The sequence below is a fragment of the Sinocyclocheilus grahami genome, unplaced genomic scaffold (assembly GCF_001515645.1).
Source record: "Sinocyclocheilus grahami isolate Dianchi unplaced genomic scaffold, SAMN03320097.WGS_v1.1 scaffold363.1, whole genome shotgun sequence".
Lineage (NCBI taxonomy): Eukaryota > Metazoa > Chordata > Actinopteri > Cypriniformes > Cyprinidae > Sinocyclocheilus > Sinocyclocheilus grahami.
In genome coordinates, this window is record NW_015505542.1 from 501,298 (window position 1) to 528,339 (window position 27,042).

General features: G+C 36.8%; 1 protein-coding gene across 1 annotated transcript in view; it reads left to right on the forward strand.

Annotated features, from left to right (window-relative positions):
* LOC107549133 (TATA-binding protein-associated factor 172-like) overlaps positions 1–27,042 on the forward strand; it is a 40,520-nt gene extending 13,478 nt beyond the window's left edge. Inside the window, exons 3-28 of the mRNA XM_016230116.1 lie at positions 2,838–2,952; positions 3,231–3,377; positions 4,213–4,412; positions 4,605–4,732; positions 5,367–5,496; positions 5,705–5,773; positions 9,975–10,064; positions 10,145–10,240; positions 10,618–10,794; positions 10,896–11,036; positions 11,689–11,813; positions 16,070–16,190; positions 16,306–16,410; positions 16,495–16,644; positions 18,309–18,451; positions 18,534–18,708; positions 18,783–18,986; positions 19,902–20,337; positions 20,728–20,912; positions 20,994–21,147; positions 23,078–23,187; positions 23,291–23,560; positions 24,215–24,426; positions 24,525–24,684; positions 25,142–25,312; positions 26,870–27,042. Coding sequence (XP_016085602.1) covers positions 2,838–2,952; positions 3,231–3,377; positions 4,213–4,412; positions 4,605–4,732; positions 5,367–5,496; positions 5,705–5,773; positions 9,975–10,064; positions 10,145–10,240; positions 10,618–10,794; positions 10,896–11,036; positions 11,689–11,813; positions 16,070–16,190; positions 16,306–16,410; positions 16,495–16,644; positions 18,309–18,451; positions 18,534–18,708; positions 18,783–18,986; positions 19,902–20,337; positions 20,728–20,912; positions 20,994–21,147; positions 23,078–23,187; positions 23,291–23,560; positions 24,215–24,426; positions 24,525–24,684; positions 25,142–25,312; positions 26,870–27,022 — 4,167 coding nt within the window. The 3' untranslated portion in view covers positions 27,023–27,042. The remainder of the gene's footprint in view (positions 1–2,837; positions 2,953–3,230; positions 3,378–4,212; positions 4,413–4,604; positions 4,733–5,366; positions 5,497–5,704; positions 5,774–9,974; positions 10,065–10,144; positions 10,241–10,617; positions 10,795–10,895; positions 11,037–11,688; positions 11,814–16,069; positions 16,191–16,305; positions 16,411–16,494; positions 16,645–18,308; positions 18,452–18,533; positions 18,709–18,782; positions 18,987–19,901; positions 20,338–20,727; positions 20,913–20,993; positions 21,148–23,077; positions 23,188–23,290; positions 23,561–24,214; positions 24,427–24,524; positions 24,685–25,141; positions 25,313–26,869) is intronic.

Below are 27,042 nucleotides of genomic sequence, written 5' to 3' on the forward strand. Positions count from 1 at the left end.
CCACATATTTATTAGTAAGATGTGTGTACAGAATGTGGTCTTTAAATATCACTGTCTCGGTGCATTAAGCACGTTCTTTATATATGAGGGAAATACTTAACGTGTAAATAAACGGGTTGCGCTCACATTTTGATCTTATATGCATATCTGCACGTAGTATATGCTTTACAATTTTGTCTTTATCTTTGTCTTGGTACATTAAGCCACTTTAAGCATTTTAGAAAGTCCCCTGTTCAAGTTCTGCTAATTCAAAAGCCTAGTGAGAGTCATGCTCGCAAATAAGGTAATGTTAACTATTAAACCAACCAAATCAAAACTTTCAAAAACACACAGCAATGTGATTCTTTTATTGAGTGAGAGTTAGTGGGATTAATCAGTGACATGAACAGATTTACTATTCGGCGTCTTCTCCGCAACCTCCTTCCCTTGGTGTTTTTACACATAGAAAAGGCAAAAAAACATATTGCATTGTCCAGTTTTCTCTCAGAACGATGATCTGAGTTACTATTGCAATTATCGATGCAGTATGAATGACATACTCTGGTGAAATTTTTCACAATCAGGACAAACAATCAAATACTGCCTTAAACTCAATAGCGGAAAGGCAGCGCTATCCTGCAAGTATGGCGGATAAACAAAGCAGTTTCCCAGAACTCAACGCGCCGTTACGTAACATTCTCATTCTTTATAGCCGATGCCGATACCAATATATTTCCTTTTGTTTGGAAACAACACCAAGTCTCTCCTGTGCAGAAATTATAAGCAAATTATTTTTCATTTTGCTTAGTTTTTAACTAGAACTTATTTGTTAGAATTAAATGAACAAAAATGAAGTTTTTATATAATGCCAGTACATTGAAGATTTGAAAATAACTATAGGCCTAAATAAACTATATATATATCTGGACAAAAATGCAGAGATATATTAATCTCTGCATTTTTGTCCAGAAAGATGCAGTGGTAACCTTAACATTTTATTTTAAGATTTAACATTTGTAAATGGTCTAAAGCAAACGATTTGTAAAAATTACAAATCTTACGTGTATGTGCATTCTCAGTTTAAATGCAGCGATCCAAAGCAGTAGGGCTGTCAAAAAAAAATTCAAATTTCGAATATTTGTCGAATTTAAAATAAAAATCCACATTCGAATGCAAAAACGTTGCATTTGAATTTTAGGTGTGTCAGGCAGCCTTATCAGTGGCGCACGAAATGCGACAATGATGTAAGTGTCATTGCATTTTAATGTTTTTGTTAGTCTATCCAGTTGAACCCACTAGATGCGGTGCTGCTACATTGTTCATTCAAAATATTGCGGGAAAAAAGAACATCAATGCGGAGATGATGTTGTTTACGAAACCAAACTGTTCACACAGAACGCATATTTATCACATTTTCTAGAGGGACATCTATCACCATTGCACTGGCGTCTCACACGAGAGCCGCATGTTTAGAAAGCCATGGAAAATTAATGTAAGTTCAACTTTTTAAAAGCATGTCTCAAGACTTGAGACATGGCGATTTTTATTAATTTTTTTTCCCATCCCCCTGCATCTCATGTTTTTAAATGAAGAAAGTACTCTGTGATTGGTTTTCGGTCCTTTGTATTAAACTATACATATATGCATGATTCTGTTTTGTTTCTAATTGTTTAAGCAACTTTAATTATATAAGGTTTATAAACATTATTTTAAACATTATGCATTTAAAAAAAAAAAGATAGTCGTGTTATTTTATTATGCTTTGAAGAAATGTGCATAATATTTTGTTCGATGCACCCTCTTGTGGCCTCGAGAGAAGCCAAAAGCTTTTCCCCCCCTAACTGAAATTATGCCTTTTAAATTCTAATATAATTTGAATTTTGATAATATTTAAGTTCAAAATTCGAATTAAGTTTTTCAGCCATTTTGACAGCCCTACAAAGCAGTAAATCTAATCACCATTCAGGCAAAACTTTGCTTCAAGAATGAGCCACACTGCTGACGTGATCTAATCGCTAGCACACCCTGAGCACATGTGAGTTAATGTATTCCTCTTATCTGCTAGACATATCAACATAATTTTTCATATCGGGCCGATATTTACATTTAAAGCCATTATCGGCCGATTCCAGTACTGGGCCAATAATATCGTGCATCCCTAATTCACAATGCTCTCATATGTGATGTGAAAACATTTTGTGAACTGCTTAGACACTCTTGAATGTAAAAAAAAATAATTTAGCATCATGCTGACACTTTTATCATTACTATTGCAATGGTTGTAGATGCTGACTGTCTGTCTGAACTAATAGGTTAACTTTATTACTTTCAAAATGCTAGTGTAGAGCTAAAGATTGGATTTGAAAAACAAATCAGAATTGGACCAAGATTTAGACGTGCAAAACTGAACTGAAAGAATGGCTACACCCTCTTACAAAATGTGATGTGGTGGTATCAGATGGTGTTATCATGCATCATGTTACTGAATTATTTACATTTCCAAAATGCATGGCACTTTTTTGCTCTTTTTTTCTTTTCTTCCCTCTTTGGTGTCTGTGTGCCTTTTTAGTGGTGCTGTAACACCCTCTTTGCATGTTCTTTTTTTTTTTTTTTTTTAATGACTGGGTTAATGATTTAATGAATTGTGAAAAGCTCAGAAGATGCTACAGAGGAATAATATTAACATATAATAATAATAATAATAATAACATTTATAACAATAATAACATAAGCATTGAGGTAAAGGTTTGGATGGTTACGTAATTGCCTAATGTTTTGTACATTTGAACAAAGCTGCCCGTATCTGAATTTTAACTCTTTAGATTATTGTTCTGTTTCCTTTCCTCTGGGCTCAATAGGTTTTAACATACTTGAGGAGTCCAAATTGGGATACACGAATCGCAGCGGGACAAGCTGTCGAAGCCATAGTGAGGAATATTCCAGAATGGAACCCAGCTCCAAAGCCAAAAGATGGTGAGCTGATTAATCCCAGATTGCATTACTAGAGGACTTGATGTTTTGGGATTTTCTGTCTGATATTTACATAAAGGCACGATGTTGTGGTAACTAGTTACGTAGAATTTTTTTTTTTTTTTGTGAATTTTTATCAAGGCTGTTTAATGCAAATCAACACTAGTTTGATCCTGCAGTGGTAATGCCACGTGGCATGTTAAAAGCTAACAAGACTTAAGCTTCTGTCTAATGATTGTCTTGAGTAGAGAAAGTGCTTTAAGACATGTTGTCTTTTTCAGAGGTGTGTGCAGAAGATATGTCACCAGAGGACATCTCTTCAGACAGGCTGAGTTTCTACAGGTTTGATATCTCCCGTCTGCTCAAGCACGGAGCATCGCTGCTCGGCTCTGCAGGTGCTGAATTTGAGCTGCAAGAAGACAAGACGGGTAGGGTTATATCTCTCATATGTGTGTGTTAAAACTGCAGATTTGTAACGTTCATGCTGTTATTACACTTGTTTGTACTTGGGGTTGAGGTTTGTTCAATTTCTCAACATCAACTCATCCCGCACCTTTTGTACCACAGAAGTATATTATCTTAAATGCAACTAGGACTAATTCATTGTTGCCTATGAGCAGAAAATTTTTATAACTCTACATTAAAAATAAATTTGTATACGATTAAATTTGACTGTAATAAGGAAATTAGCAGTTGTTCATTTGACATTCTTTGCTACAGAGGTGGATAAGAGGTGCAGGTGATAAATGTACCTTTATTTGCATGTCAGTATGGAAGAAATTTGAATAATAGTATGTTTGTCATCTCCATCTTTCCATGCACATTTTGATTTTTCCATTTCATATGTGGTGTTAGTGTTAGTTATTAACTTGTGAATGATACCTCATTGAGGAGTGCTGTTACTTTTCTATGCAAGTGATTTCTTTTTTTTATGTGGTGGACAGAAAAATGGGTGCTATTGAGAGACCAGAATATTACAGAGTTTTGACTTGGATTGCAAAGCAAACACCTAGAACACCCTTGTTGGTGATGACTTTTGTTTTGCAAGTTATTAACTTGTGAATGATACCTCATTGAGGAGTGCTGTTACTTTTCTATGCAAGTGATTTCTTTTTTTATGTGGTGGACAGAAAAATGGGTGCTATTGAGAGACCAGAATATTACAGAGTTTTGACTTGGATTGCAAAGCAAACACCTAGAACACCCTTGTTGGTGATGACTTTTGTTTTGCAATTCTTACTCATGATTGCATTCTGTTCTCAGGTGAGATAGATCCCAAAGAGCGTTTGGCTCGGCAGAGGAAACAGTTACAGAAGAAGTTGGGATTGGATATGGGTGCAGCGATCGGCATGGACACAGAGGAGCTTTTTAATGATGAGGACCTGGAGGATGCCTGCGCTTCCAGTACCAACAGATCACAGCCTGGTAAAAGCCTGGGCTGTCACTTCTCACGCAACCATTTGGTGAGTGGTGCTGGATCTCTTACAAATGCCAAACGCTTCAGAAAGCTTACAGTTTTAAGGCTGACATTAGAGGAGATGGTGAACATGCATAAATCACTGCAACTATTGCTCCGCACTGATACCAGGTGTAAAAGGGCACTTACTGTATTAAAATGTTCAATTGGAAGTTCCGTTTTGTGTTCTCCACTTCAGCCGGCTGCAGAGCTCATAGATTCAGAGTTTCGTCCAGGCATGAGCAATCGACAGAAGAACAAAGCCAAGAGGATGGCAAAACTTGTTGCAAAGCAGAGATCCAGAGACGTGGATCCTAACGAGAAGAGGTAGAGATGTCACGCTAATCAGCTTTGTATTTTCTTCTAACATGTTATTGCTTGATTTTTAAGTCAGTATTAAATAAAAATTGACATTTATATTTATTAGCTATTTTTGGGTATATTGACTTGTTAAACAGCCAGGGACAAAGAGGCTGCAAGTGTTTTATATTACAGCATTTTAAAGATGACGGCAATCAAGAAACTTTATGGATCATAAACTAGATTTAAAGGAAATCTGTTTTTTTATACAGGAATCACAGTTGTGTGTCACAAAGTTGATTATTCTTGTGCAAAGCCACGTAAAACAATGTAGCCTGAGGGTTTAAGGTCTGCAGCATTGCATTTACACAGAAAGCTGAAAAATCGCTTCTGATACTAGGTTATCATACCTGCTATTTCTATTTTTGTTAGTGGGTGAAAGTAGACATGTTCTAAAACGGCTTTTATGCTTTTCACAGCCACCTTCACTTTTCAAAGATTTGCACTCCTAGAGATGAATTGAAAATAATTTTCGGAATCAGATCGTGATGTGCCTGAAGACTCCCTACCCTATAAACAGCGTTTCATGTTGAAGATAATAACTGTTTATGGGGGTGTGGGCGGTCAGTCTGACCACTGCTCTTATGTTTCCTTGCCACAGCAATGACAGTTTTGAGGGAGAGCCAGAGGAGAAGCGCCGGAAAACCACAAATGTAGTCATTGAGCAGCCAGCAACCGACAGCAAAGTCTTAATTGATAATGTTCCTGATAACTCCAATTTATTTGAGGAGGTGTGAGACATGCACACATGCTTGTTTTTTCTTCCACACATTGAGCTGTTAACATTCAACTGTCAGCTCTGTCTGTCTCATATATATATATATATATATATATATATATATATATATACACACACGCGCGCACACGTGTGTGTGTGTGTGTGTGTGTGTGTATATGTATATAAATAATATGTATTTTTCTTTTTGTTTTGTTTCACAGACTCAGGAATGGCCCCTGGAAAGCTTCTGTGATGAACTGTGCAATGACCTCTTCAACCCCTCGTGGGAGGTACTGAAAAACACATTCAATAGAACTAAGCAATTATAACTAAAAAAGTTTCTTACAAAACGTGTTTGCTCTAAAATGGCTGCAAGACAAGGAGGGATCATACAACTAATCTAATCATTCAGTGCTTAGGAAAATTAATGGCCCAATAAAAAGTGCATTAAAATATTGCCATATTTCACAATGTTGCATAACTTTTATTGCCATCTAAATAATTGGGAATATATCATAAATATTTAATATATCTCCCAGCCCTAGTTGAGACTGCACATTATCATCATTAATCATTAGAATTATTTTAAAGTATAAGTGTTTTTTTATTACTATCAAAGTGAATTATTTTGCATTGACTTTTTTGTATTGTCAATTTTCATTAAAATTTTTAGTAAATTTGTGTTTTATTTATTTTGCATTTAGCTTTTTTATTTTGGTTTAGTGTTATTGATTGTAGTACTATAAACTTTTACTTCGTTTTTCTCAGTCGCTTTGGTGCATTTCTCGAATCATCCTTAATATTTGCAAAGAAGTATGTACATTTCTCAAAACAATTCGTACAAACAGCACCACAAAATGGATTGCCTGCAAAAGCCTGTAACTTACTCAAAATCTTTAGTTCATCTCTCAAAAGTAAGTATTTGTCAGTGAACAAATCAGTGCCATCAGAATGATGTTTCACAAACAAGAACGTCAAAATGCTTAGTCATGTGGTCAATTTAACAGTGCACTTTGTTAGTATTACCTGATGTAAACTATGGCAACATTTTGGATGACAGTTACTGTATTGAACAGTATGCCATATGCTTATGTATACCATATATCCATTTCAAAAGTACAAATTTACACATTACTGCATGTGGGATATTGATTGAAAGAGACTAGATAGGATTCACAGTTACACTTTTACTAGTGGTCTGACAAAAAAAAAACACATTACAACGTTATTGTGATATAGAAAAGAAAAAGAAATATTGGCACAAATGCGAAAATAAAAAATCATAAAGTTCATTGTCAGAATAACTGTGTTGTCCTCTGTCTATATATGCTTTCCAATTGAAGGTTCATGAGATGTACCTATTTCAGAGAACTGGTTTATAATTGGTTGATCTACGTTCTCTTCATTTGTGAAAGTCAAGATTCACTTCCACAATTCATGGCAAGTTTACAAAAATCTAATAGAAATGTGTAGAAAATATGCTTGACCGTTTATGAACTAGATCAACCATTTTGCATTTAATTGCTTATACGATGAACTAATGACTAGACGTTTTGAGGGGTAAGACTATTGCAAAGAGAACTATATAATAAATTGAGCAACATGACATAAGCAACTGATAATGTAGGAAACCGCAGATAAATGTACATAATCAATTGCATGAATGTACCAAAGCAATCAACTTGTTCAAATGAATGAGAAACTGCTTTTATTATGTGCACAAGTGACTAGATGATGTGTAGGTTGAACAAGTAGTTTTGAGAATTTCATTTCTGATTCGAGAAATGCACCAAAGCGACTGAGAAAAACTGTAAACGGTTAGTTGCTTAATTTAAGATTGGTTTTATCAAATATTTATTAGTGCTGTCAAATGATTAATTGCATCCAAAATAAGTTTTTTTTTTTTAACACATTCAATAGAACTAAGCAATTATAACTAAAAAAGTTTCTTACAAAACGTGTTTGCTCTAAAATGGCTGCAAGACAAGGAGGGATCATACAACTAATCTAATCATTCAGTGCTTAGGAAAATTAATGGCCCAATAAAAAGTGCATTAAAATATTGCCATATTTCACAATGTTGCATAACTTTTATTGCCATCTAAATAATTGGGAATATATCATAAATATTTAATATATCTCCCAGCCCTAGTTGAGACTGCACATTATCATCATTAATCATTAGAATTATTAAGTATAAGTGTTTTTTTATTACTATCAAAGTGAATTATTTTGCATTGACTTTTTTGTATTGTCAATTTTCATTAAAATTTTTAGTAAATTTGTGTTTTATTTATTTTGCATTTAGCTTTTTTATTTTGGTTTAGTGTTATTGATTGTAGTACTATAAACTTTTACTTCGTTTTTCTCAGTCGCTTTGGTGCATTTCTCGAATCATCCTTAATATTTGCAAAGAAGTATGTACATTTCTCAAAACAATTCGTACAAACAGCACCACAAAATGGATTGCCTGCAAAAGCCTGTAACTTACTCAAAATCTTTAGTTCATCTCTCAAAAGTAAGTATTTGTCAGTGAACAAATCAGTGCCATCAGAATGATGTTTCACAAACAAGAACGTCAAAATGCTTAGTCATGTGGTCAATTTAACAGTGCACTTTGTTAGTATTACCTGATGTAAACTATGGCAACATTTTGGATGACAGTTACTGTATTGAACAGTATGCCATATGCTTATGTATACCATATATCCATTTCAAAAGTACAAATTTACACATTACTGCATGTGGGATATTGATTGAAAGAGACTAGATAGGATTCACAGTTACACTTTTACTAGTGGTCTGACAAAAAAAAAACACATTACAACGTTATTGTGATATAGAAAAGAAAAAGAAATATTGGCACAAATGCGAAAATAAAAAATCATAAAGTTCATTGTCAGAATAACTGTGTTGTCCTCTGTCTATATATGCTTTCCAATTGAAGGTTCATGAGATGTACCTATTTCAGAGAACTGGTTTATAATTGGTTGATCTACGTTCTCTTCATTTGTGAAAGTCAAGATTCACTTCCACAATTCATGGCAAGTTTACAAAAATCTAATAGAAATGTGTAGAAAATATGCTTGACCGTTTATGAACTAGATCAACCATTTTGCATTTAATTGCTTATACGATGAACTAATGACTAGACGTTTTGAGGGGTAAGACTATTGCAAAGAGAACTATATAATAAATTGAGCAACATGACATAAGCAACTGATAATGTAGGAAACCGCAGATAAATGTACATAATCAATTGCATGAATGTACCAAAGCAATCAACTTGTTCAAATGAATGAGAAACTGCTTTTATTATGTGCACAAGTGACTAGATGATGTGTAGGTTGAACAAGTAGTTTTGAGAATTTCATTTCTGATTCGAGAAATGCACCAAAGCGACTGAGAAAAACTGTAAACGGTTAGTTGCTTAATTTAAGATTGGTTTTATCAAATATTTATTAGTGCTGTCAAATGATTAATTGCATCCAAAATAAGTTTTTTTTTTTTTACATGTGTATACTGTGTATATTTATTATGTATATATAAATGCACACACACACAGTATATATTTTGAAAATGTCCATATTAATTGATATTATATATAAATATTTTAAATGTATAAACATTTATCTTAAATATACATGCGCGCGCGTGTGTGTGTGTGTGTGTGTATTTGTATATACATAACAAATATACACAGTTCACACGCATATTATGTAAACAAAACCTTTTATTTTGGATGCGATTAATCGTTTGACGCTGCTTATATTTATATTTTATTTTAGCTTTTTTCAAATAAAGTGTTTTTACCAAAAATTAAATAACTTTAAAAAAAAAAAAAAAACAGTGTTGACATCATAATGATTAATTGCATCCAAAATAAGTTTTTTTTTTTTACATGTGTATACTGTGTATATTTATTATGTATATATAAATACATTTATTATGTATAAACATTTATCTTAAATATACATGCGCGCGCGTGTGTGTGTGTGTGTGTGTATTTGTATATACATAACAAATATACACAGTTCACACGCATATTATGTAAACAAAACCTATTATTTTGGATGCGATTAATCGTTTGACGCTGCTTATATTTATATTTTATTTTAGCTTTTTTCAAATAAAGTGTTTTTACCAAAAATTAAATAACTTTAAAAAAAAAAAAAAAACAGTGTTGACATCATAGGACAGAGAAGGAAGTGGTATCGACAAAGAACCTCCACTTGGGAATCGAATGCAGGTTGCCGGAGATGTAGTTGCGCTACATGTTGGCGCACTAACCACAAGGCCATTAGAAAATTATTTTTAATAGTTTCAGTTCTAGTTAAAAACAATACTAATGCCTGCTGGTTGTGTGCTTTTTTGAGACAAATCAGTTTGCATTTACGTGTGAACTGAAGCAATGAAAACTATTACTTTTATGTGTGTTTTACAGTGAAAGGGGTACTGGTTGGTCAGTGAGCTTTTGTTTGGTATTTTTAGATTCGTCACGGTGCAGGCACGGGACTGAGGGAAGTGCTGAAGTGTCACGGTACTGGCGGAGGAAAGACTGTTGGCAGTACAGCAGAACAGGTGTTCAGCAGTTCATTGGACATTATCGCTGTCAGAGTTTAAGTTCAGTGTGTGATGTTTGATTCCTTCTACATTCTCAGATGGAACGACAGCACCAGGAGTGGCTGGAGGATTTGGTCATCCGGCTTTTGTGCGTCTTTGCTCTAGACAGATTTGGAGACTTTGTGTCAGATGAGGTTTGTCATCGTTTTCCCAACTTCTGAATTATTTTCTATTAACACCTGTGGTTGGACAAGACTGACATTTGAACCTGTACTTGCATGTAAATGTGCTGACGTCACTATTGAACAGTTTTTTTTAATTTAAAAAAAAAAAAATTTTTAAAGAAAGAAATAGTTTGTCAGAATAAAAATGCATTTATGAGCGTGTTTTTTTTTTTTTTTTCCCTTTTTCTTTTTTGGTATATTAAAAATTGCCATTATTTTTGATTAGTGTAAGCCTGTTTCTTCCTTAAAGAAAGACTGGAAATAGTTTTTCCATTTTATTTATTTATGGCAAGGCTTTCATTTTCTTGGTTTCATCTTGAGGCATTTATTTTTTCTTATCTTTCCAGGTGGTTGCACCTGTCAGAGAGACGTGTGCCCAGACTCTGGGTGTGGCCTTGAGGCACATGGCGAACAGTGGCTTTGCCATGACTGTGGACATTCTGCTCAAGCTGCTAACTGAAGACCAGTGGGAGGTTCGACACGGAGGCCTACTGGGCATCAAATATGCCCTTGCTATCAGACAGGTGGAGAGGATTTAGATTCGTATTGGCTGAGATTGAAAGTGACATTCTAGATGCTGCAGTGTTTAACTTGTGGTTGTCTTTCACATCTTGCTGACCCTCAGGATTTGATCGCTGAGCTACTGCCCCGGGTTCTTCCTGCCATTACAGAAGGCCTGCGGGATCTGGATGATGATGTTCGTGCAGTGGCAGCAGCAGCTTTGATCCCAGTGGTGGATGGATTGGTTCAATTGCAGCCTGCTAAGGTCTGAGCTGAAAGTTAATTTGAATTTGACAGCTAGTTCAGATATAATAGCCAATGTGGATATATTGAGAGCATGTCTTATCAGCAGATGCTGAAAATCTTAAAATAGTCTAATATTGGACAGTTGGTTTGTCACTGCCAGTGTCTGTGCTTACAGCACTCTGCATGTGATAACTCCTAATTTTCCAACACCGTTAAATCAGTCTAAAGGCCCTGATATACTCAAATAGAAGTTCTTTTTCATTTAGTGGTTAAAAGAAATTGAAAATACCAACTTCAGTTTCAACCTGATAACAGCTCTCCAGTATGTTCTTGATGGACTGAACAATAGAAATAAATCGGAGAAGATTTCAATGTCCGAGAAGGCGGAGGTCTAGACCACTTACGTAATAACCATGGACCAATGGTAGTTTGAAGGTGTTTACCAGCCAAAACAAACTTTTCTGGAAAGTTTGCTTTCACAAGTTGTTTTGAACTCCTGAAACAAATTTCATTTTAGCCTGATATTGTCGTAGGTTTTTTTTTTTTTTTTCCTTTTTTTCTTTTTGCTCGCTCGAATTACATTGGGGCCTTTCACATCTAGCACTTATTATGTGCAGCAATTGCTCTGGGGTAATGCCTCCATATCTATAACCTACATGTCTGCTTTATAGGTTCCTTTCATTGTGGACACACTGTGGAATGCCCTGCTGGAGCTGGATGATCTCACAGCTTCGACTAACAGCATCATGACCCTCCTGTCCTCCCTGCTCACTTACCCACAGGTCCGCCAGTGCAGGTGAGATTTTTCTATTGAAATCTCTATTGGAGCTCTCATGTTCATTGCAGTGTTTCCAATTCATTAACCAGACTGTGGCGGCCCACTTTGGTTGTTGTGTTTCCTGCCATTGCTTTGGCAAAGTGTCCGTCAAATGAACTAAGCGTAATATGGTTGTATCCCCTCATCAAGTCTGTTTCAAAATGAAGCGATACCGAACGATATGAAACATAATTTCGTTGATACACTTTTTAGCTATATCGCCCAGCCCTATGATACATATCAAATATATATTTCCTGTAAATAAGGTTGCTATAATATCTACATTGTAGAGACCAGCGGAATTTCACAATTCTCAATATGAGTAACAAATAAACAAACAAAAAGTCCTCAAAATGATTGAAAACAATTAAACTGTCAGTAATAAAAAAAAAAGCAAAGGACACATACAATAGAATAAAAAGATACAAATGAAACAAACTGTGCTTTAATGTTTTTTTTTTTTGTATGCAAGTCTCAAGCAGTTTACAGCCTACTACAGAAATGAATAATCAAATGTAAAATAAAATGGCGTAGTCTTCACTTTAGGAATTAAACTTTCTTTGTTTCTTATTAAAGCTAAAAAGTCCTTCAGTGGAGAGCAGTGTGTGTGATTTATTTATTTTTGTTGTTTTTTTAATTTGTCTTTTGTTGTTTGATTAATATTAAGCACACAGTCACAGCAGGAAACTAGCCCGCTGTCACTTTAAGAGCCTTGGGCTTTTATGGAGGAACGAAAGCGCAGCGCTGGAAAGGGGGTGGAATGGGGCGCAATAATAGATTTGATCTCGATTATTGTGTTTTCATAATCGTTGGAGGCCGAAATCGAAGCTGTTTTTCGATTAATTGCACAGCCCTAATGAGACTCATTTGTAAACCTGTTTTCACTGAAGCTGGAGTTTTCCGCCATAAAAGCTCTACTGCTGTTTCTGTCAAAATAAAAGCTTGTAGGTTTATCTCTTGCAAGCGAGGACTAGGGCTGTCGCGGTGAGGGAATTTCCCTTGCGGTAATTTTGAGTGGCTCAATAGCGCGGTATTATCGCCATATATATAGATATATATATATTTATTTGTGTGTGTGTGTATGTTACGATCTAACTAACGAGGTCATATTCAGAAGACAATGAAACCAAAACCAAATAGCGTTGAAACAGGAAGTGAAGTAAACAGAAGAGAATGACAAAATAACGGTCCACATAACAGAACCTAAGCCTGACAATAAGATCGTTAGGCTATCGTTAGCCTATATGTATAACAGTTAGCCTAGTTGTAATCTGATTTTCTAATCTGACTGGACAAGAGACTTTCTATTGATATTTCCACCTGCGCGCGCGTTCTAGACGAGCTGTCAGTCAGTGCAGTTACAGTGTTGCGCCTCAAGGTGGTGGAAAGGGGCTGTCATTCAACTACACGTTCAAAAACACTGATTCATTCATTCAAAGAGAGACATAATGAAACACGCTGTTGAAATCATTTTAACTTTGAGCAGCACTTTAGAAGGCTCAGCTGACCAGCTATGCGTCGATGCTAAGACAGAGATTTCACTTTCCTTGAACATGACAACCTATTTTCACAAATATATATGACTCGGCCTGGAGGACAGACGCAAGTAATCGCACACGCTCAAGCCGATCTCTCTCTCTCTCATTCACTGTCTTTTTAGGCTTGCAAATCTACGGAGCCTCAGTACAAATCAGCATGGTGCACATTGTTATCATTACTAACTTGTTTAATATTCAGTCCACATGCATGAAGTGTAAAAAGAAAAGGGCATAACCTTACGAAAAAAGAAAACGCAAAATTTGCGGTTGCTGCGGTTCTTGCATTCCTCTGCGGTTTGCTCGTCAATAGCTCGCAATACAAATGTATTTATTTTTTGACGATATTGCGGTTATCGCGACAGCCCTAGCGAGGACTAAAATTAACAGACGTGCACAAAGAAAATAGCCTACTGTTCAGTAGGGTTGTGACGATAGTATCGTGTATCGACGATAGTCAGAGATATCGACGATAGCAGGTGTCTTTGTCGATAGTCAAGACAATATTAGGCTCATTCTCCTATATTAATAATAATAATAATAATGATGATGATTATTATTAGGCGGCCCATTATAATTTGGCTATTATTATCAAATTGCCCCGCTTTTTCATACTGCACTGTATTTCACACACACGCATATGCGCGCGCTAATGAGTAGCCGGCGATGGGGTCTCCAACCACAAACACGGACACATATCGTCTGCTGATATAAGGTATTTCGTTGCACTTTAACAAGTAATCTGAACATCCTATATATGTGCAATATTTTAACTGAGCCCTCACTAACTGAGTTTAATGCCACAGTTATGTTAGAACGCATCTCATTCTTGTTTCTGTGGTGGTGCGTCGGGCTCCTCATGGGGCGCACGGTCCGGAGCGTTGTATGACTGATGTATCGGTTTAATTAAAATTGACTCCAAATATTTGAACTTGCCTGTTTTAAATACTTTATATTTAACATGTTCTTTTATGTCCAATATTTAGTGTTAAACTGTTGGTCTTTAAAATAAATCTACTTTTAATTTCCACCGTTGACTGATTTTACAGACCAGACTGACAACATCCGTGCGTCGATGCGTCACAGGACGCGCGGTCCTAATAGCGATGTATGACTGTTGTATCCGAATATATATGAACTAGCTGTTTAAATATTTTTAATATATTTAACATGTTAATTTATCAGTATGTTTGAAAGTATATTGTTTAGATTCGTGGTGCTTCCATAGGCTCCCTCTCTTGCGCGCATGCGCGCGGTTTAAAACGCCAAATAGTTATGAAATAGCCTATGACAAGTACAGATAATCTCTCTCTTGCCCCCTCCCACCCATGCACAATAATATCGTCTATCGGCGATCTCGCGGACTGGCGATATGACGATTTGAAAAATGACCATATCGCCCAACACTACTGTACAGGCAGAGCAAGCTCACTGTATATTTGATGAAACATTTAAATATTGGGGTGGGGGTTTATATGAATGTATTTTGAAACTTGGAAGTTTCGATTACCATTTTTTCCCCCTCCGTTCCATAATTGTCACCTGCTGTCAGAGTGAATAAATCTACTTTTGATTTTCACCGTTGACTGATTTTACAGACCAGACTGACAACATCCGTGCGTCGATGCGTCACAGGACGCGCGGTCCTAATAGCGATGTATGACTGTTGTATCCGAATATATATGAACTAGCTGTTTAAATATTTTTAATATATTTAACATGTTAATTTATCAGTATGTTTGAAAGTATATTGTTTAGATTCGTGGTGCTTCCATAGGCTCCCTCTCTTGCGCGCATGCGCGCGGTTTAAAACGCCAAATAGTTATGAAATAGCCTATGACAAGTACAGATAATCTCTCTCTTGCCCCCTCCCACCCATGCACAATAATATCGTCTATCGGCGATCTCGCGGACTGGCGATATGACGATTTGAAAAATGACCATATCGCCCAACACTACTGTACAGGCAGAGCAAGCTCACTGTATATTTGATGAAACATTTAAATATTGGGGTGGGGGTTTATATGAATGTATTTTGAAACTTGGAAGTTTCGATTACCATTTTTTCCCCCTCCGTTCCATAATTGTCACCTGCTGTCAGAGAGTGAAATTCAGCCTTTCTACTGTTTTTGTTTTATGCAGGTTTTAGCATAAATTCACAAAGGTAAACTCGGGCCGTTCTGTTTTTGCTTCAAATGTTGAAATGATGCAATCAAAAAAACTGCTCATGCTACAATATGTGTAGCATCTTTGTTTATATCATGATTAAAATGCAGTGGTTGGTTCTAATTTTAAATTGCATTGATCCCTAGAGGGGCCTAGGTCACCCACCACAGTCTCACAAAATCCTGTGGGAAACACTGCATTGCTATTGAAATTCAGCCTTTCTACTGTTTTTGTTTTATGCAGGTTTTAGCATAAATTCACAAAGCTAAACTCGGGCCGTTCTGTTTTTGCTTCAAATGTTGAAATGATGCAATCAAAAAAACTGCTCATGCTACAATATGTGTAGCATCTTTGTTTATATCATGATTAAAATGCAGTGGTTGGTTCTAATTTTAAATTGCATTGATCCCTAGAGGGGCCTAGGTCACCCACCACAGTCTCACAAAATCCTGTGGGAAACACTGCATTGCTATTAATACCACATTTTCTTACAATGATAAAAGGGAAGCTAAAACCCTGTTTTTCCATTCCCAGCACGCACCAGTCTCTCACAGTGTTGGTTCCTCGAGTATGGCCATTCCTGAGACATACAATCGCTTCTGTTCGTCGGGCTGCCCTAGAGACCCTCTTTACATTGCTTTCCAAAGCTGACCAGGTTGGATAATCTGTGTGAAGGATTAGCAAAATCAAAATATGCAGTGTTTGACATTTTCAGTTTCAAGTATTATTTCTTTCCTGTTTCCTGCTCTGATTTATGCTTTTCCCTCCAGAGTTGTGCATTATGGCTGAATCCCATCATGCAGGACATGTTAAGACACATCTTTCAGTCCTGCATCCTGGAGAGCAACCAGGAGATCCTAGAGTTGATACAGAAGGTATTTCTTACTCTGTTCCACTCTTTGAATGTTTTGTATGATTGATATGTTACTTAGTTTATTAATATTTTGATGGTTTTCTAGGTGTGGGGGGAGTTGTTGCGACAGTCCCCGCAGCAGTATGTGGTGGCAGCCAGCTGTCCTTGGATGGGTGCCTGGCTCTGTTTGATGATGCAAGCGTCACACATCCCAATCGACCCCAACATGCTGCTGGAAGTTAAAGCACGCTTAAAGGTAAGGGTGGAGGTCAAAATCTTTACCTGTACTTATCTGGAATAAAGAATCAGTTTGACCTTAAGGCTGATTTATACTTCTGTGTCGGACCAACGCCGTAGCCTTTACGCCGTAGGCTATGCGTCAGTTTTCATTTATACTTCTGCGTCGTTGTCCGCGTCAACGTGCAGTACACATGCAAACCGCTAGTCAGCAGTGTCCACGGGCATGTTGCTGGTGTAACCCGCAGTACCACGGCAAAAGCCGAAGAAGAAGCGGCTCGTCGGAGAAGCATTATAGCCGTGACGGCGGCAAATAAATATCAAATCATTATTTAAAACTACAAAAAGGAGACAACAACGGAACAGGAGATGATGACATGCTTTCAATCTGCACAAGGACTTGTACCACGGCAGATCAACATTGATTGTTGCGGACAACAAGTGATGTATAATGCTATGTAGTATAATAAATTATAAGACACTTGTTCTTTGCTTTGTTTCATTTTATATAAGAAGGTGTAACGTTAAAATATATTAAAGTGCACATAAACACACACAAAACTCAAGTACATATGGAGGGAGGGGTTCTTGCAGATCAATCACAGCACTTGCGGTCTGCGTAGAATTGACACGCTGTTAGATTTTTGGAGAGGTGCATGTCGGGCTACGGCGTATGGGTGTGCGTCTATGCATAAGCTACGGCGTAGGTCCGATGCAGAAGTATAAATCAGCCTTTATACAGCATCACACATGCTGCATCTGTTGGTTTTACATACATAAATGACCATATTGTGTTTAAAGAAAATAATACTTTTGTTAAGCAGCAATGCATTAAATTGATTGGCAATTAAATTGGCAATAAAGGCTTTTGCTTTTTTATTTTTTTTATTTTCAAATAAATGCTGTTCTTTTGAAGTTACTGTTCATTGAAGAATCCTTACAAAAATATTAAACCCCTTTTCAACATAAGAAATGTGTTTTGAGCAGCATAAATGACCATATTGTGTTTAAAGAAAATAATACTTTTGTTAAGCAGCAATGCATTAAATTGATTGGCAATTAAATTGGCAATAAAGGCTTTTGCTTTTTTATTTTTTTTATTTTCAAATAAATGCTGTTCATTGAAGAATCCTTACAAAAATATTAAACCCCTTTTCAACATAAGAAATGTGTTTTGAGCAGCAAATCCGCATATTAGAATGATTATATAACACACAAATTCAGCTTTGACATCACCGGAATAAATTACATTTGAAAGTGTATTAAAATAGAAAACATTTATTTAAAAAATTGTAAGATTTCACAATTTATTTTTAGAGTATTTTTGATGATATAAATGCAGCCATGGTGAGCAAAAGATATTTTCAAAAACATAAAATCTTACCAAGCCCAAGTTTGTACATGTGCTACAAACTTTCTGCCTGTCCAAAAGTAATAAGTACAGATATGACTCAAAGATCGCAGATTTTACACTCTAGATTAGTGCTCACCAGATTGAGAAAGTGCTTTCCAGTTTTTTTTCTTCTTCTTTCTTATACAGTATGCATCAGGCAGTCGGCGAACGGACTGTGGGAGGTCTGTGGGCATGCTGTCTGAGGCTGAGACTAATCCATCCTACAACCTTCACACTTCCCACTCATCCAAAAGCAGATCTGCTCTGAGCTTCATTCTGTTATTCCGCAGGAGAAGGCTACTGGAAAGACCAGACAGGGATCTGTTCCAGTCAAGGAAATGGTCCAGGAGTACATCGGTGGAGCGGAGACGATTACCGAAGACCCTGCCACGCGAGACTATGTGGTGACACGTGCACGTCTAATGGCTGCAAAGTGTGTGGGGGAAAAAATTCTTTAAACTTTTATTTGTTTCTCTGTGTCATATGTGCAACAGACTACTTTTGTGTCCTCCTAGGCTGTTGGGGGCACTGTGCAGTTGTATTTGTGACCCACGGTTGAATAGCTCTTCTCAAGAACTCCGGCCTGCCGAGTCTCTAGCACAACTTTTACTGTTCCATCTCAATTCCAAATCGGCCCTGCAGCGGATTGCGGTATCCATGGTGATCTGTGAGTGGGCAGGCCTTCAGAAGGTGAGAATGGGAGAGGGTCAATCTAGTTTATTTTGAAACATGTTAATGACTGTTAGTGCTGTCCTACATCACAGGAGTGTGAGCTGCTGTCCAGCGTGGTTCAGCCCCGATTGCTGGACATTCTCTCAGAGCAACTCTACTACGACGAGATCGCCATTCCATTTACTCGCATGCAGAACGAATGTAAACAGCTCATAGCGCTGCTGGCTGACGCCCACATTGACGTGAGAGAACGAATCAACTCCACTGTATTCACCATCGATCAGGCTAATGAGCTGGTTAGTAAAAGACACTAACAGATACAAAAACTACAGTTCTAAAAAATTCTTATTTAATTACAAGAATAAGGTCTGTTCTCACCAGTGAATCAATTACACTGTAATAATAATCATAATAATTATTAATGTTAAATGTTATGTTTATACTATTGTTATTACTACATTATAAATGTATTAGACATTATATTTATTAATGGTTAAAATAATGATCATTATATTAAATATTTCATTTTTGTTATTACAGTTTTTATTTAAATATAGTAATCATTGTTAAATATGATATATTTACATTTATTATTGTTATTAGTACATTCATAAATAATAAAATATTGTGTAAAACATTTATAATTTCTAAAATTATTATATTTCTATTTTTGTTATTAGTTCTTTTATATTAATATAGTGTATGATAATAATAATAATAATATAAAGTATACATGTATAATTTCTAAAATAATTTTTTAAATATTTTTTGTTATTTATAATAGTGTATAATAATAAGAATATATTATTAATGTTAAATATTAAATTTACATTATTATTTCTACATTCATAAATTGAATTTCTAAAATTATATAATTTTATGTTTATAGTTTTCATTTATATTAAGTGTATAATAGTAATAGTAATAATAATATAATTAAAATAAAGTATTATTATTGTTATTATTATATTTCACATGTGTAGAATTTATATAGATGTCAAAAGGATGCCAAAAATCTAGAGCTCTTTTCCAAAACCATGTGTCCTTTGTGAAGGCCATACCATAATGTGATAATTTCAACAGAAAAAAAATCCATACATTTCAGTAAGACGGGATAGCAAGGCAACTAAGTAGAGCCTGTATGTGTACTGTATGCCACATTGAATTAATGTCTCCAAAATGACTAGTTTTCATCCTCTAATTCTCTCTAGGTGACCACCATCTTCTCAGAATGCACCTCCTCTCTGAACCTCAAATCACGTCAGTTCCAGCTGCTGGACAGCAAGAAGTTGCAGGCTCGTTCCACTGTGTGCGAGACCAGCACAGAGTGGCAGCAGCTGCAGCTGAGAGTTCATACCTTCACTGCCTGCGCTGTGGTTGGACTTGCCATGCTGCCGGATAAACTCAATCCTGTTGTCAGGCCCCTGATGGAGGCGGCCCGCCGCGAAGAGAACATGCTCGTCCAGGGTTATGCAGCCTCCAACATTGCCCGCCTGCTGCAGCTGTGCGCTGCCAGATCTCCCTGCCCGAATGCCAAGATCGTGAAGAATCTCTGCAGCTCGGTGTGTGTAGATCCAATGCTCACCCCTAGTGCTGCATGTCCTGTCCCGCCAGCCAGCACTCCAGCAATACAAGAGAGCAGTAAAGGTGAGAGGAAGACCTTATCTCCGATTCTCATATCCCATATTTTCATTAGCTATATTTATGAAACATGATAAGAATGAATTTGTGCGTAAATTGTAAAGTGTCTCAGTTTAATGCAACATTTAAGTGAAGTATTTATAATTGATTTCTACTAATTAATTCTACTGTTAAGGTCCATTCTGGCCCATTTAAAATTAATTTTAGAAAATATATTTAAAAAAAAAAAAATGTGTTTTTGTAATGCTTTTTTTTTATTTGGTAATCGTATTGATAATGTCCAGAAATAAATATTTTGGTGCATCCCATTTAATTTGCATGTTGCGATTTAATTTTAAAATGTGAGCCCTGTTGTTTCAGGGGTTTTAGAGGTGTTGTATTTAATCTATCCTGCAGCATCTGTGGCAGAGAAGGATGCGATGCATCACATGGTGAACAAGTCAAAGGGCATCATCACCCTTTACCGGCATCAGAAAGCAGCTTTTGCCATCACCAGTAAGAGAGGACCCACACCAAAAGCCCCCAAAACTACCAACAATGACCTGCCCCTCGGAGGCAGCATTACCACAGAAACAGATGAGGTATTTACAGTGTTATAATTAACTGCTTTACTGTGTTCTTTTCAGTGATCTCATATGAGTCTCTGTGTAATCCTAACCTAGAGCAAGAAGCCATGTCTTATCCAGAGGAGAGGGGCAGAGTTCTGCTTGATGACAGTTGCCAGGCATTTTGGTAAGGAGTTGACCAAAACGTTGCCATATCTGTGGGAGTCCATGACCGGTCCGCTGAGGAATGCGCTGGATGCTCAGAGATTTGGTATGTCTGCTTTAACTTTGTTCGTAACCTTTTTTGTTTCCCCAGTGGAGTTTTTGATTAAAATGAATTGAGATTTGTGAAAAGCTCTTTATAGTTCAGATTAATGTTTCTTAAAGTAGCAGTTCACCAAAAATAAAAAAAGTTATTAAAATGTGCTCACCTTCAAGGCATCCAAGATGTAGATGAGTTGAGAACAGATTTGGAGAAATGTAGCATTTACATTTTCACCAATGGATCCTCTGCAGTGAATGGGTGCCGGAAAATGGGAAATAAGTGTCCCTAAGCGTGTTTGTAATAAATCAATTAATAAGGCGTTTTCACTTTAAATCACAGCTTTAGGCCAAATTATGAGTCCGTAATCCTACAGTTTCTTCCAGTGAAAAAGTCATTTTCCTGTTGTCCTCTCACATTAAAATTCAGACATGCGTATTTGAACTGTTTTCAGTTATAAACCGTGGTTGTGCATATGTTTCTCCTCCTGATTCAGACAAGACAACTTTTCCCACTAGTGGGAGAAATATTATAGACGGAGGACTCCTATTTTAGCAAATAGCAGCGGTTTAAAAATGTTTTAATTATGTATTTTGTGACCGTCAAAATGAAATAACTAAATTGCAATGAATTGTTTATCTGTCTTGCATTTATCAGTCATCATTTATATGTGAAATCACTCTGTGATCATTATCTACAAATATCAAAAATGTCAATATTTCTTGGATCTACAGTCATTTTTATAATGAATGAATTATGATGATGATGTCTTTAGTCCAGCCCTTTTTATCTTTATCTGGCTGACGCGCATCACCCACGGCAAGATGGCGGCGGCAGCCGGGAGGCATTGAGTATACCTCGCGGAGCTCCTCTTGAAGACTCCCGTGGCGATTTATTGTTTTATCTGTGGCAAAAGTGTGCTCGGCGCTCTACTGTGATCGCTCTTCCCGGATTAGGCAAAGGAAAGTATCCTCGACATTGTGACTAGCAGACAGTCATTGAGACACTGCAGGGAAAACAATGCGAGTGAGTAGTTCCAAAACCTGAACTGGATTAACAGAATGGGAGCCTCCAGCCTTGTATATACCAGCGCCTAAGAAGTCCCGGGAAATGTGTACCAGACTATTAAAAAAAGGAGTCGTGAGTACAATTCAGACTGCTGTGGATGACTGTTTGACTTGACTGTTGACTGTTTTTGATAGGGGATTTAATTTTTTCTTTCTTTTTTCTTCTCTTCTAATATTTTGACTATTTGAACTATTTGCTGTGGATTGCTTACTTTTTGAACTACTGCTTGATTTTTGAACTGGACTCATTTTTTTTTTCTCTCCTCTCTTTGTAGCCTATTTTTTGGCTGGACAATTTTGAACTGATTTTGGTGTTTGTTTTTTTCCCCCCTCTTTAATCAAAAGTCTTTATCAGACACTTGAATTTTCTCACTTCTGAATATACATATTTGAATGCAATTCTATGTGTCCTGTTGTGTTTTCTATTGAAAGGTGATTATTATTGCATTGATTGCTGGTGCAAAATCCTTACCATTAAGTTACGGGTTTTGTGTAAGACAAATCAGACTACATATGAGATCTTTGTACGTTTTCTCTACTAGAAACCTAATTACTGACAGAAATCCTGTCTGGCACCCCAGCAAAATACCCAACAAAAGCGTGGGAAAACGTTACAATTTGTTCATTACAAACATGCAGCTTTTTTGTTTATTGTGGTGCCTTTATCATATTGAACTCATTCTGACGGCACCCATTCACTGCAGAGGATCCATTGGTGAGCAAGTGATGTAATACTAAATTTATTCAAACCTGTTCCAATGAAGAAACAAACTCATCTACATCTTAAATGGACTGAGGATAAATTAAAATTTTTGGGTGAACTATTCCTTTTGTAAATGCTCTTCCTGTTCCTCATTTGGTGTTTGTTGCAGATTCCAGCCAGTTGCTGAAGCAGGGAGACCCGGTTGCTCAGGAGCTTGTCAACTCTCTGCAGGTGCTGGAGGTCACAGCAGGAGCCATGTCCCAAGAGCTCAACCCTTTAGTATGGACACACACACACACACTTACAACATTCAAGAACATCTAGTATCACTACATGAACAGTGGCAGTTTTAACCGGTCTCCTGTTGCCTATATATATGCAGTTGATGGAGCAGTTGCCTCTCCTGTGCACCTGTCTGCAACATCCATACACAGCCGTACGTCACATGGCAGCGCGCTGTGTGGGCGTGCTCAGCAAGATCGCTACTATGGAGACCATGAATGTGTTCCTGGAACATGTGCTTCCCTGGTTGGGTGCTATTGATGACAACACCAAGCAGGAGGGAGCCATCGAAGCCCTGGCCTGTATCCTCTGCATGTCACAAATGAAAATCAAGCTCTTTTCTTGTATTAAAAGTGCCTTTGTATTTCACGTAGGTGTTTAAATTATAATGCTTCCTAAATTCTTAGAAATGGAGTAAGGTGTACTACCAGTTTGGGGTCAGTAAGATGATTATTATTAGTAGTAGTAAGAAATTTTGAAATTTTTCAGTAAGGATACATTTAATGGATTAAAATTGACATTAAATAAATTTATGTTATAAAAGATTTCCATTTCAAATAAATCTATTTTCATATAGTGTTTCTTGAGGTGCAAATCAGCATATTAGAATGATTTCTGAAAGCGTTTAAAAAACGTTTACGTTGCCTTCCTGTCACTTTTAGTGAATTTAATGTCTTTGCTGAATAAAGTATTCAGTTATTTAAAAAAAAAATCTTACTGACCTAAACCTCATGATAGTGTGCTTTTTAGATTTTGCTGACATGTCCATGAATTTTGGCTAAAACGTAAAAAGTTTGAATTTGACAAGCTAATGCCTGTACTTGTGTTTTCCTGTCTCTGTAGAACAATGTTCTGGAGTTGTTAATTCATATCAGCCAATATTGAGTTTTAATTTTTTTTATCAGCCACATTTGTAAATTCTTTTTTTTCATTTTCGTCAAATGATCATCAAATGCCATCTAGTGTAAAATACAAACAGACAACACCGTAGTAACAGCAGCATGTATTTATTTTTGCGCTGTAGCTGCTGTTGGACTGTGGACTGGGTTCTGCTGGAGCAGCTGATGGCGGCACAGAGGCTGTGGTGGCCCAGCACCGCATTCTGATCTTCTGCCAGCTGAAGAGCATGTTGGACATCGTGGAGCAGGATCTGCTCAAAGCACAGCTGCCCACAGTCACCTACCTCAGGCTGGATGGAAGCGTTCAGGCCGGCCTCAGACACTCCATAGTCTCTAGGTGAAACAGCCACGCAAACTACCCTGGAAATATTTTATCTCATGGGCAGTTCGATGTGGGTTGCTATATGGGATTTTTTTTTTTTCCCCCTTCTACAGGTTTAATAATGACCCATCCATAGATGTTCTGCTGCTCACTACCCATGTGGGTGGACTGGGTTTGAATCTGACTGGAGCAGATACCGTTGTGTTTGTGGAGCATGACTGGAACCCCATGAGAGACTTGCAGGCCATGGATCGAGCTCACAGAATAGGACAGGTACGGAAGAATTGTTTTGTTTTGGGTGTGTGCGTGTGTGTTTCTGTTTTGCTTTTTTTATTAATGTTTCGTTGTTTTTAGTGCTGTTTTATTGCATTTTTTGCTTTTTTTTTGGCTGTTTTAAAGTTTTTGTTTTTTTTTGTCTTGCTTTTTATGGGGTTTTTTTCATGCTTTTTTCCTTGTGTGCATGCTTTTTTTGTTTTCTGTTTTGAAGGGTTTTTTTGTGCTTATTTTGCAAAAAGGTTGGTTTTTTTGGGGGGGTTTCCCCCTTTTTTTTTTGTAGTTACCCACTTCAGTATTCATTTATTCATCTTGTGACATTTCCACAAAAATCACATTCTGACTTGTCTATTTATACTTAAGTCATGTTGCAAAAATAGGGAAAAATCTGATTTTTGGGCCACATGTAAACTGTGAACCTTTGCATTCATACTACATGCATGTCTGTGTGTTTCAGAAACGTGTGGTGAATGTGTATCGTCTCATCACACGGGGCACGCTGGAGGAGAAGATTATGGGTCTGCAGAAATTTAAGATGACCATTGCAAATACAGTCATCAGCCAAGAGAACGCCAGCCTGCAGAGCATGGGCACAGAACAGCTGCTCAACCTCTTCACACTGGACAAGGTCAGGCCAGGGTTTCCACGGGTCTTAAAGTCTTTAAAAGTCTTAAATTGTTCAAGAAAGTCTTAATTATGATTTTTTTTAGAGGTCTTAAATTTGGGGACGAAAAGACCAGAATAGTGATATGCTGAATGTGACGATTAAACTTAAGAAGGCTATGAAATATGAGCGCTGCAGGTTCAGAGTCCGGTGCTGCGCTGCTTTGTGTTCTGCTATTACCGGGGAAACAGTGATATTTCTACCAAACGCTCCACCTGCTGTCAGAATGAATGAGCATTTTGAATGTGCCGTTTTCTTTTCTCCAAAAGTCAGCATGATTACAAATGTGATCTTGTTTATTGAACTGTTGTATAAAATCAATAAGTTAATATCAATAGACTTACGTTTTAGACACCATCTTTCCTGTTTTTGCTCTATTTCTCCCAACAAAAATAATTCCAAACACAGCCACAGCGCTGTTTCGTGTCTCTGAGCAACATGATGGTGTTTCGTTCCTGAATGAATCAACCGTTTAAATGATTCGGTTCAATCGCAATGACTCGCTTATTAACCGTGACTTGCTGCCACCTACTGGCAGTTTTTATTTCACATTTAAGGTACCTTTTCATTTTTTAATAATTTCAAACATCAGTTTTCAATGTTTTATGTCTAAAATGTCAAAACATTATTTATGCATTTGTAACTGCAGATTAAAGTATTCCATGTCCCTCAGAGCTGCATTAAACAGTGTGTAAATGCATCTAAATGCCACTTCTAATGCAGCCTCGGTTTCTCCTCTGCATTGCAAAGATACATTTGTTTGAAACTGATTTAATTTGCTTGGTAACCGCCCAAATGCAAGAATTTGACTCAAAAGATGGTGCACACTTTTAGAAGAAATGGCTTAAAGGTAAAAATGCCCATAAAACTAGTTGGAAATGATTAATTTCCATCACTGCTGTAAACTGACCACACAGAATATGAAGAATATCAAAAAATTCAGGAATCAGCTGTCAGCACAATTAGATATGATATATCAGTACAATAACACACTCCGCAAAATATTTTCTAATTATCGTTATCGATAAAATCCCAGAAAATTATCGAGATATAATTTTTTGTCAATATCGCACACCCCTAATTTGTTGTTTAATTGACTATAATAATTTATTGATGATAATTGTTTAAATTAATACTTTGGACATTTTCTTAAAAATGGTTTAAAGGCTGGAATGTAAAGTTGATCATTTTATTAAACTTTTTGTTTTTGTGAAAACTTGTATCTGAACTGTAAATTATGCTTTTTACAGTAATTCTACAGTTTAATATGGTACTATAGACATTGCCCTACTCCGCTCATGGTATTAATTTTATTTGTGCAGGTCTTAAATTTAAGCTTAAAAATCCTGCAGAAACCCTGTCAGTCAACAGGCTGCTGTTGCATGCATCCAAAACACCATCCCATGAGGCAGCGCTGCCCTAAACGCTAGTTTTCCACATGAATATCTGCACATACATTAATTTAATACCAGGGATTGACAGGAATGCACATTCATACTGATGCTTTGTGTTGATGTTTAGAATAATAAAGCAGAGAAGAGCGAGGCGGCAGCGTCGTCATCCTCTGGTCAAGCCAGTATGAAGTCTGTTCTGGATGGGCTGGGTGACCTGTGGGACCAGCAGCAGTACGAGAACGAATACGACCTGGACAGCTTCATGCACTCACTTAAATGAGCTCAGTTCAACATGAGCAA